This window comes from Rana temporaria, chromosome 4 (genome assembly GCF_905171775.1).
Source record: "Rana temporaria chromosome 4, aRanTem1.1, whole genome shotgun sequence".
Classification (NCBI taxonomy): domain Eukaryota; kingdom Metazoa; phylum Chordata; class Amphibia; order Anura; family Ranidae; genus Rana; species Rana temporaria.
Window position 1 is genome coordinate 243556114 of NC_053492.1, and position 11138 is coordinate 243567251.

The 11138-nt window shown below is 37.7% G+C and overlaps 1 protein-coding gene across 1 annotated transcript in view; it reads right to left on the reverse strand.

Annotated features, from left to right (window-relative positions):
* LOC120937111 (gamma-aminobutyric acid receptor subunit rho-2-like) overlaps positions 1–10313 on the reverse strand; it is a 119065-nt gene extending 108752 nt beyond the window's left edge. The window contains exon 1 of the mRNA XM_040350091.1: positions 9860–10313. Within this exon, the coding sequence (XP_040206025.1) occupies positions 9860–10050 (191 nt within the window). The 5' untranslated portion in view covers positions 10051–10313. The remainder of the gene's footprint in view (positions 1–9859) is intronic.
* Positions 10314–11138: the final 825 nt, after the last annotated feature.

The window sequence follows — 11138 nt, forward strand, 5'->3', positions numbered from 1 at the left end:
AATTCTTTTGATTGATGAAAATTCTTTTGATTGATCAAAATTCTTTTGATCGATCAAAATTCTTGACGTCACCGGACATCCTGGACAGTGAGACTTACCCTGCTGGATGCGAGTAAACTGCACCCATTGGATTGAGGTACCTTTGCATCTGTGGAGCAGAAGGATGCATCAGGCTTCATCAGGGGAAGGGGGGTAAAAATAACCATCGTTTTCCTGTCCTATGCAGTTTTGTGCAGACCATTCTTCGTGTATCGACAACATCTGTTCCTTGTGAAAGACTGTTCAGTTCTTCAGGGTATATTGTCAATAAAATGCTATCATGTCTGCTTCCAGAAAATGTAAACATCTGGTATGTCTGCGTGACTGGCTAAAGTGATGCCTACTTGCCTACTTTAAAGTGACTGACAGTGAATATACTAGATACGTTTTATAATTAAAGTTAAATTAACTTTCTAAGTTTTTCTTAAAGTTTAATAAGAAAAAATTACTTACGTCAGTGCTACAGTTTGAATTTAAAACGTATTTGTGTAAACTGTGAAGTTAAGTCATGGATTGTGGAAACTAACTAGTGTCGGGTGATTGTATATAGTGTACAACACATTTACCACTGACTAATGCAGAGTTGCAATGCAAGGAGATCAGCTAAAAGTAGTTTGATCTGTAAGTGCGTTATAATTAATCGAAATTAGTCAATTAAAAAAAAAATTGATTAATCGAACACAAAAATTGTAATCAGTAACAGCCCTACTTTTTTTTGCTTGCAGAGCTAGAACTCATTCCTATGGGTAGTAAAAATCTGCATTTTGATCAGTATTTTCTGCATGAAAAAAATATCCTGCAAAAAATACGCACCTAAAGTACCTAAAGCCCATTTATACACATTTATGCGCGTACATGAGTAAAATCTGCAGACGTACATGTGTAAAATCTGCAGCTGTTTCCTACTAAACACAGTGCACATTTTCGAATGTAGACGCAGCTGTGTGTAGGGGCTTATTGATTACTATAGAGCTGTGTTTAGATGCGTGCAAAACTATGTGCTGTATGTATCTTAATGATGTGTTTTTTCTGCCCTTGATAATGAGCCCTGTGTATATGGACCCACTGAATACCATAGTGCTGCGTTTACATGCATAAAAAAACGATCTGCTGTACAAATCTAAACACAGCAGTTTTTCTGCCCGATGTTAATGACCCTTAAAGGTAAAAGCTATATACCATCTGCAAAAAAATTCATGGATGGAAAGACTTCAGCCAAGTCCTCTTGCAGAAAAAATATTACGGGATATATACTGTATACTGTACCTATGCTACATTGTTACCATAGCGCTTGAACTAGGAATTTAAAATAGGAGTTTGATACCTATCTTGCCTTTTTGCACTTTTGAAGGTGTATTTTTATCACTTTCCATCCTCTTTTTTAAAGTCTTTTAATGCTTCAGGTTATATCTTGCTGGGAGGGGTTCCATCCCTTAAGATTTTTTGGTGCACTTAATGTAGATAATGATAGGGGTAGAAAGTGTTTTTTGTGTGTATGAGAATAGATATAGAAAGTGGGGACATTTTAAAAAGGTAGTTATGTGTGACTGCAACTTGCACGTATAAGATTGAGTTTGACACATTTGCAATTACCATCCTGAAAAAGCCTTAGCATTAAGGTGAAATGCGTCATTGCTTCTTACATTTACTACACCATTAATGCTCGGTAATGGTTGACAAGTATGACTATGTCATGTTATGTCATTTATTGATGGTTTTCGCTGTAGTCTTAGAAAACATTTAACAGCTTGGGAAGAGAACATTATGAAAACCACAGCAAAACCAGCGTGCATGCAAAGTCAATGAAATATTGACCAAGTTAAATTAACTGTATGGGGTGTATACCTATGCACTTAAAAGTTAATTACTCAATGTTTTAAATTGCATGCACGTGTGCCGGTCTGTAACAATAGATTACAGCTCTCAGGGTGTCTGCACACACAATCAGTCATAAGGGAAGGTTATATGCAATTTAAAAGAAAATATAGTAAAAATAGACCCACAACAACTGTGTGTATGGTCTAATAGTCCATAAATTAGTAAGTCCAATGAGATTCAGTCCAAGCAGGGTACCATTGGGTTAATGCTGGTGGCTGTTTGTAGCCAGTACAAATGATTAACCACTTAAGACCCGGACCTTTAGGCAGCTAAAGGACCTGGCCAGTTTTTGCGATTCGGCACTAAGTCGCTTTAACTGACAATTGCGCGGTCGTGCAACGTTGTTTACCAAAAAAATGGGCGTCCTTTTTTCCCCACAAATAGAGCTTTATTTTGGCGGTATTTGATCACCTCTGCGGTTTTTATTTTTTGCGTTATAAACAAAAATAGAGCGACAATTTTGAAAAAAATTCAATATTCTTTACTTTTTGCTATAATAAATATCCCCCAAAAATATATAAAAAAAAAAAATTTTCCTCAGTTTAGGCCGATATGTATTATTCTACCTATTTTTGGTAAAAAAAAAGCGCAATAAGCGTTTATCGATTGGTTTGCACAAAATTTATAGCGTTTACAAAATAGGGGATAGTTTTATTGCATTTTTATAAAAAAATATTTTTTACTACTAATGGCGGCGATCAGCGATTTTTTTCATGACTGCGACATTATGGCGGACACTTCGGACAATTTTGACACATTTTTGGGACCATTGTCATTTTCACAGCAAAAAATACATTAAAAATGCATTGTTTACTGTGAAAATGACAATTGCAGTTTGGGAGTTAACCACAAGGGGGCGCTGAAGGGGTTAAGTGTGACCTTATTTGTGTTTCTAACTGTAGGGGGTGTGGCTGTAGGTGTGACGTCATTGATTGTGTTTCCCTATAAAAGGGAACACACGATCAATGACGGCGCCACAGTGAAGAACAAGGAAGCTGTGTTTACACACAGCTCTCCCCGTTCTTCAGCCCCAGGGACCGATCGCGGGACTCCAGTGGCGATCGGGTCCGCTGGTCCGCGGTCACTGTCACGGAGCTTCGGATGGGGACGCGGGCGTGCGCCGCGGGCGTGTGCCCGCGACCCACGGCTGGGCACTTAAAGAGGAGCTACCTGTATGTGCTTGTGCCCAGCCGTGCCATTCTGCCGACGTATATGTGCAGGAGGCGGTCCTTAAGTGGTTAACAGGTGCTCAGGGCAGCTCTCCAGAAGCGAAGCCAGCTCAAAATATGTAAGAAAAGAAAACAAGAAGAAAAGCGCCTCTGAGTATTCTGTTTTTAATATTATAACTTGTAATATATCCAGCACTTACATCATAATAATCATGGTGAAGTCCGGGGAGCTGGTATAGTTCTTGCTGACAATCAGTTGATCCAGAGTCGAGAAATGCGTTCATCTAAACCAAGCTTCTGCAGCTGCTCGGAGCCGGGGAGAGCCGACTGTGTCCGTGATGATGAATAGCAGCTAGAATGGAATCTCGTGTGCTGGCGTGTGACGTCAGCTGGACGAAAGCCGAAGGGGAACCACGACGCATTTCAGAGCATGCGCGAGTCGGGAAACGGACATGCGCGCTCTTTTCTCAAGTGACACTTGAGAAAAGAGCGCGCATGTCCGTTTCCTGACTCGCGCATGCTCTGAAACGTGTCGTGGTTCACCTTCGGCTTTCGTCCAGCTGACGTCACACGCCAGCACATGAGATTCCAGCCTAGCTACTATTCATCATCACGGACACAGTCGGCTCTCCCTGGCTCGGAGCGGCTGCAGAAGCTTGGTTTAGATGAACGCATCTCTCGACTCTGGATCAACTGATTGTCAGCAAGAACTATACCAGCTCCCCGGACTTCACCATGATTATTATGATGTAAGTGCTGGATATATTACAAGTTATAATATTAAAAACAGAATACTCAGAGGCGCTTTTCTTCTTGTTTTCTTTTCGTGTGCCGGTCTGTGGACGTCACATTGAATGAAAACCCTGTTCACGAGACATAAAGTCAAGAAAAGTCCACTCAATTGATATTAAATGAAAAATGAGATGCACATAAGGTGTAATGTATGTTGAATGATGCTGCAATGAAAATAGATGTCTATATTGATTTTCATGTTTGAATTTGCATGTTGAGATTGCAAAAAACATACTCTCCACCATTTGAAGTAAAACATATAAACTATATAAAGTCATTCAATACCAGGAGCATGACCTCTCTGAATTTTATGGGTCTTGGGTCCTTATAAGGAAGTGATTTGATCTCATGATCTCTATAGCTGCTTACATATTGAGCTTTGCTTAGTCTCTGTCTGCAAATAACTTGGAAAATAAGATTGAAATGTAATGTGACAGAACCTTGCAGCCCTACTTATGAGTTACATAGGGCCAGATTCACGTAGCCCGGGCGCAGCGTAATGTAACCGATTTAGGTTACACCGCCGCAAATTTTCGGTCTAAGTGCCCGATACACAAAGCACTTACCTGGAAATTTGCGGCGGTGTATCCTAAATCCGTCCGGCGCAAGGCGGGCCAATTCAAATGGGGCGGGTACCATTTAAATTAGGCACGCTCCCGGGCCGGACGTACTGCGCATGCTCCCGACGCAAATTTCCCGATGTGCTTTGCGCGAAATTACGACGCGCCGATGTTTTGTGAATCGCGACGTAAAAAAAGACTTGTGCCGGGAAAAAAAAAATTTAAAAAAATTCAAAAGCGACGCGGGAAAGACGGGTATACTTTTACATGGTGTAGTAATTTTACACTTTGTAAAAGGTGGCCTATCTTTGCGACGGCAAACTAACACTTGCGGCGACGTAACAACGGAAAAAAGTTTTGTGGATCGCCGTAACTGCTAATTTGCATACCCGACGCTGGTTTACGACGCAAACTCCCCCCAGTGGCGGCCGCGGTACTGCATCCTAAGATCCGACAGTGTAAAACTATTACACCTGTCGGATCTTAGGGATATCTATGCGTAACTGATTCTATGAATCAGTCGCATAGATAGAAACAGGGATATGATGGCGTATCAGCAGATACGCCGTCGTATCCCTTTTGTCAATCTGGCCCTTAGCCCTGGTTCACACTGGGTAAGATTTGGAACGATTTGAGATGCGATTTGACATGTCAAATCGCATCTCAAATCGGCGGCAATTGTCGGCAATGGCACTGTCCTAATCAGTGCGACGCCGCATCTGCGATTTCAAAAAGTAGTTCCTGTACTACTTTTTGCGATTTCGGGCCGCGATTTACATTAAATTGCGGCCGAAATCGCGTCAAATCGCGGCAAAATCGCGGTAAAATCTCGCATTTTACCGCGATTTTGAATCCGCAGCAGTGTGAACCTAGGCTCAGACTCTAAATGGCAACTACTTTGTTTCCAAGTTTTCCGTGTTTGTTTTATTGCAACAGGTACCTAGATCCATTGAAGTTCTGGGCAGAAAGCTTAATTTAAATGATGATGGGTATTTGTGAATTATAATGACAGATTAATCCTTTTTAATATGCACATTGAGAAAAGGTGTGTGTTTCATCTAGTGTACATTTCCTGTGGCTATTAAATGCCTTTTAAATATTTATAACATGGCAGACGTTAATTAAATAATTTCAGTAACTGTAAATACATTTTTTCACTTACGTTGTCAGATTTGTTATTATTTTCTAATTAATACTAGAAAATGACAGCTATATGTGATTGGTTACTATACATAGCTCTCCCATTTTCCCTTTTTTCTCTTTGATATATGATGATTAGTACTGTCAGTATTTGTATATATTGTCAGGCTTACTTAGCAGCCTTATAGTGTGCTTACACCACATTAGTACATTTATGGAGAGTATTGAAAACTTGACTTCCTACATGGCATTAGGAAAGCTCTAAATTATTCCTAGATGGTGGTATTAATGAACTTTTAAATTCTTTACCAGTCCTTATGTTAGACATCAGACCATGGATAACATGATTTCTGAAGACAAACATAAGAGAATCCTTAGGGAAAAAATGCAAATGTTCCTTTTTGAGGCTAATATATGCATAATCCGTTTTTGCTTCTAGATCAGCTTTAACAAATAATCTAAAGGGACACGTTTTTTGTATAATGACATAACCACCGGGCACAGAGACTCCTAACAGATTGTGTGAATGGTTTAAAAGATTTACTTTATGATGTAACACAGAGAACTCCAAGTCCGCAAACAGTAATCACATCCTCTGATTTCATGATAATACTTTTCTGCCACCAATGAAGGGCATACCAAAAATGATATTCTGGTTTTGTTAACCAAATTTGTCAACATTTCTCATATGCCAATACTTGTTTTAATGCAGCTAAAAATGAATCTTTCTTTTGCAGTCTACAGCATCCCAAAACTTTTGATAACTGCTATAGCTTGAAGCCAGAAGTTTACAGAAATCCTTTTCCTACTTTTTTCCTCCTCTGTCACAGAATGCAGAAAGCCTTGGAAAAATGATGTAAACCGATGTATGAAATAGGAACCCCTTAGATATGAGTGCAGGCATAACCCACTTTTAGTCCTGGTTCACACTGGGTACGATTTGGAACGATTTGAGATGCGATTTGACATGTCAAATCGCATCTCAAATCGGCGGCAATTGTCGGCAATGGCACTGTCCTAATCAGTGCGACGCCGCATCTGCGATTTCAAAAAGTAGTTCCTGTACTACTTTCTGCGATTTCCGCGGTAAAATCGCGCATTTTACCGCGATTTTGAATTCGCAGCAGTGTGAACCTAGGCTTAAGTATACATACAATGGGGTTTATTTACTATCGCTGGAAAGTGCAAAATCAGGCTCACTTCTGCATAGAAACCAATGAGCTTCTAACCTCAGCTTTCTCAATTAAGCCTGGTAATAAAACCTGGAAGCTCATTGGTTTCTATGCAGAAGTGAGCCTGATTTTGGACTCTCCAGCAATAGTAAATAAACCCCATTGTGTACTTAAAAGTGGGGTATGCCTGTATACTCATTAATAGGAAAGATTTGCTGCAATAGTATTGGACTTTGCAATACTTTTCAAACAGAGGCTTCATCTAAGCACATGCTAGGGGTATAACATTTTAAACAATACCACCAAAAACCAACAAAACAAAATACAGAGGCAGCTTGGCATTTTTTTTTTAAAGAATTTTGTAAATGGGAACAGCATTCAGAGCAAAACGAAAAGGACAATAAAAATCTCAAGATATAAGTATATTAAAGAAGATTTACTAAAGGATTTGAGAATGTTCACTCAATAAATCACGTGCAAATGAAATGAGTAAACCGCAACTTTGTTTTCACATAATTGGATAAATGAAGTCAATCTCGACGCAATTTTTTGTGTGAACATTCTCAAATCCTTTAGTAAAATCACCCTTACTGACCTGTAAATTTTGTCCAGGAACCACTTTTTGGGAAATGGGTTAGGAAAAGGCAATTTCATACGCACAGCTGATTGGATGATCGGTAATTTTATAAACATACACTAGAAGCAGCTTTTGGTAAGTGACATACAACAGTAAGGTTTGGTTAGCTGTCTGATTGTTTTAAACACTAACCTGGAGTATGTGAAACTGCAAGTATGTGAAAAGTTACATATACAATTATAATCACATTCTGTGATATTCAGTTCAGTTTTGGGCACCAGTTCTCAAAAAGGATATCAGGGGAACTGGAAAAAGTGCAGAGAAGGGCAACCAAACTAATAAGAGGCATGGAGGAACTCGGCTATGGGGAAAGATTAGAGAAACTGAATTTATTCTCTTGACAAGAGGAGATTAAGGGGGGATATAATGAACATGTATAAATACATAAGTTGGCCATATACTGAACTTGGTGTTAGGTTATTCACTTTAAGGTCATCACAGAGGACAAGGGGGCACTCTTTACATCTAGAGGAAAAGAGATTTTATCTCCAAATATGGAAAGCCTTCTTCACAGTAAGAGCTGTTAAAATGTGGAATATAATCCCTCCAGAGGTGGTTCTGGCCAGCTCAGCATATTGCTTTAAAAAAAGGCCTGGATTCTTTTCTGGGTGTACATAATATAACTACTAACATTTATAGCTAAATTTGATCCAGGGAATATCTGATTGCCTCTTGGGGGATCAGAAGGGATTTTTTTCTCCTACTGTAGAAAATTGGATCACGCTTTGCTGTTTTTTTTTTCTTGTCTTCCTCTGGATAAACAGTGGGTACATACGATTGTATGGTTGTTTTTGGGTTGTTTTTTTGGGGGTTGAACTAGATGGACTTGTGTCTTTTTTCAACCTATGTAATTATGTAATTATGTAACTATACTGTATGCTTTACACTCTGGATTCAGCTACCATTGTCCTGGATTTTAATGTTCAAAATGTATACAAAGGCAAAAAGCCTAAAATGTACTACAGCTGCACCATTATTGTTATTTCCGCCAACTGCCTCATATATACCAGTTTACAGTCTAAAGAAAGGTTGCTTTCTGACCATAAAGCAGTCACATGGTCCATGTAGCAGAGCATGGTACCTTACACAGTAACCTATAACAACTAGAGTTAAATTTCCGATAGCCAAGTAATTAAAAAAGATACAACCAATTTGGTTTTCATGAGTTAGTGTAGCTTACAACAAATTAACCTAGGCCAATAACATCTTTTGGGTCACCTTCATATCTGTACCTTTGTATTTCTTTATTATTTCACTCAACCTCTGGATTACACATAAACTGGAATTGATAACTAATTAGAAAGTTTTGCATATAAGTTACTAATATTGTCTTGATCCTTACACCTTACACCCTAACACCCAGCATTTATCAGATTTTTTTTCTGTTAAGCATAACATCAAAAATATCAATAAATCTTCGGTGAAATGATAGAAGAGAAAACGTTTAAATGTCTTTTAATAGATATTTGTTTTTGAAAGTACTGAAAAAAGCACATTGGAAACGATCAATTGGATTTAAATGTCTGGCACCTAATCTTGTTAAGTAAATTGTAATGGGCACTCCATATCACTGGATTACAAAGTTCAGCATAAACAAAGCATCAGCTTGCCTAACAATATACATAACTAGTAAGGTCAATGCCGTTCTTTATTAAACTACCACTTATTTGTACCTTTTACTAAATAGGGTTTTTTAAGGTTGGAATGATTTTAGCATTCTTTATGTTTTTAGATGATTATAAGAAAAAAGTATATAAATGATGATTAAATGCCTGTTTGGGATAGTTACAGCTAAATCTGACCGATGTGAAACCTTCTAAACAGGCATTTGATTATCATTTATATACTTTGTTATTATAATAAATAAATATATTACTATATAAATTAAATGCTTTACTTCTCCTTTGAAGCTGTTTGGGATAGTTACAGCTAAACCTAACAGATGTGAAACCTTCTAAACAGGCATTTGATCATCATTTATATACTTTTTTCTTATAATAAATGAATATATTAATATATCAATTAAATGCTTTACTTCTCATTTGAAGCTGTTTGGGATGGTTACACCTAAACCTGACAGATGTTAAACCTTCTAAACAGGCATTTGATCATCATTTATATACCTTTTTCTTATAATAAATGAATATATTAATATATCAATTAAATGCTTTACTTCTCCTTTGAAGCTGTTTGGGATAGTTACAGCTAAACCTGACAGATGTGAAACCTACTAAACAGCTTCAAAGTAGAAGTAAAGCATTTAATTTATTTAAAATCCCCAGCATCAGTTAAATATATAAAATCTTAACAGTGTTTCCGAAAAATAAAACAGTGGAAATGACAGCAAATATAAAGACATAAGTATGGTAATAGTACTTTATATAGCAGTGGAACACATCTGGCACAATGAGATCCTGCATAATACAACACAGCTATGAAACAAGAGGAGGATACAGGTGTACCATCACTTACCTGGCCTGCTTTTGCACATCCATCTGATTTGTCCATCTCCTCCTTCGATGCTTTTTACTTTCGGTGAGAAGGACGAGGCAGAAGACGAGCAGAAGGAATTTGAATGAATGAGGCATTTTCAGCACAGCGGTTAGACCAGGATCTGCTCTGCAGTTTCTCCCAGCAGTGGCAATGCCTAGTGGTGCACACATTGAGTCAGCTGTTTGTCCTAGGAATCATACTGACCAGACAGATCAGTGTGCAAGCTGTGCTTCTGACTCCTATAAAGCACTCAGATCACAGACTTTCCTCACATGAATGATAGGCACTGGCCATTTCTGAGGGCTAGCAGAAGTTGGCTGTGCTATGCTACATATCCCCTGGGGTCCTAGGACAGAGATTTCACTAAACCCCTTACATAATAGGCATGTGGTTCACAATGCAATTACGGACACTCTGGATGATTCATCAGAGCATTAATCTGGGTTAGATTTTCATGACAGATGATGGAATCTTGACAAGTACTTCCAAACGCTGCGTTAAGAATTTTAGTTTTAACATTCCATCTAATGACTAGTCACAAATACTGACAAAAACTGGCATAGGGCAGATAATTCACATTGTTCAGACCTTGTAGTAAACACCACCGTGTAACTCTCATTCGCTTTTAAAAGTAATCTATCATGTACATATGTACACACGCTATTTATATAGAATGCTAATATAGCAGCATTGCATCAGTCTGAAACAATACATACATCTTCTAGCAAGTAAGAGATATTACAATTAAACAGAGGGAAAACAAATACACAAATTCAGAGATGAGAATTTTGCTGAGCATTTATTTAGAATTCTGATCAACTCAGAATCACATACAGTATATTGTCTATTTGAAACCACTATGCATTGCTGGCACCAAAATGATTTTAATATAGCAGAATCAAATGTGTAAACAGTGACATAAAGCTATTCTGTGTTATATTATGCATTGTAAGTGTTATAAGTGACAAGAGAAAGTTAGAGAATAAAATAATAATAAATACAAAGAAGACTTGATTTAAGATCAAATATGACATCATGTCCAATCAATTAAAATGCAACAATTCAATTTTTTACAAAGTAATATACTGTATAGACGTATTGCAAAAATAATAGAAAATAATTTTCTCTTAGTCAAACTACTTTTGGCGATCATGCAACTACTAAATTTGAAACTTTACCAAAACTGTGAAATGTTAACTAATTGTAAGATCATTTTTCTATAGATAGAATTATTATGATAAAGAGAATAATATTATTA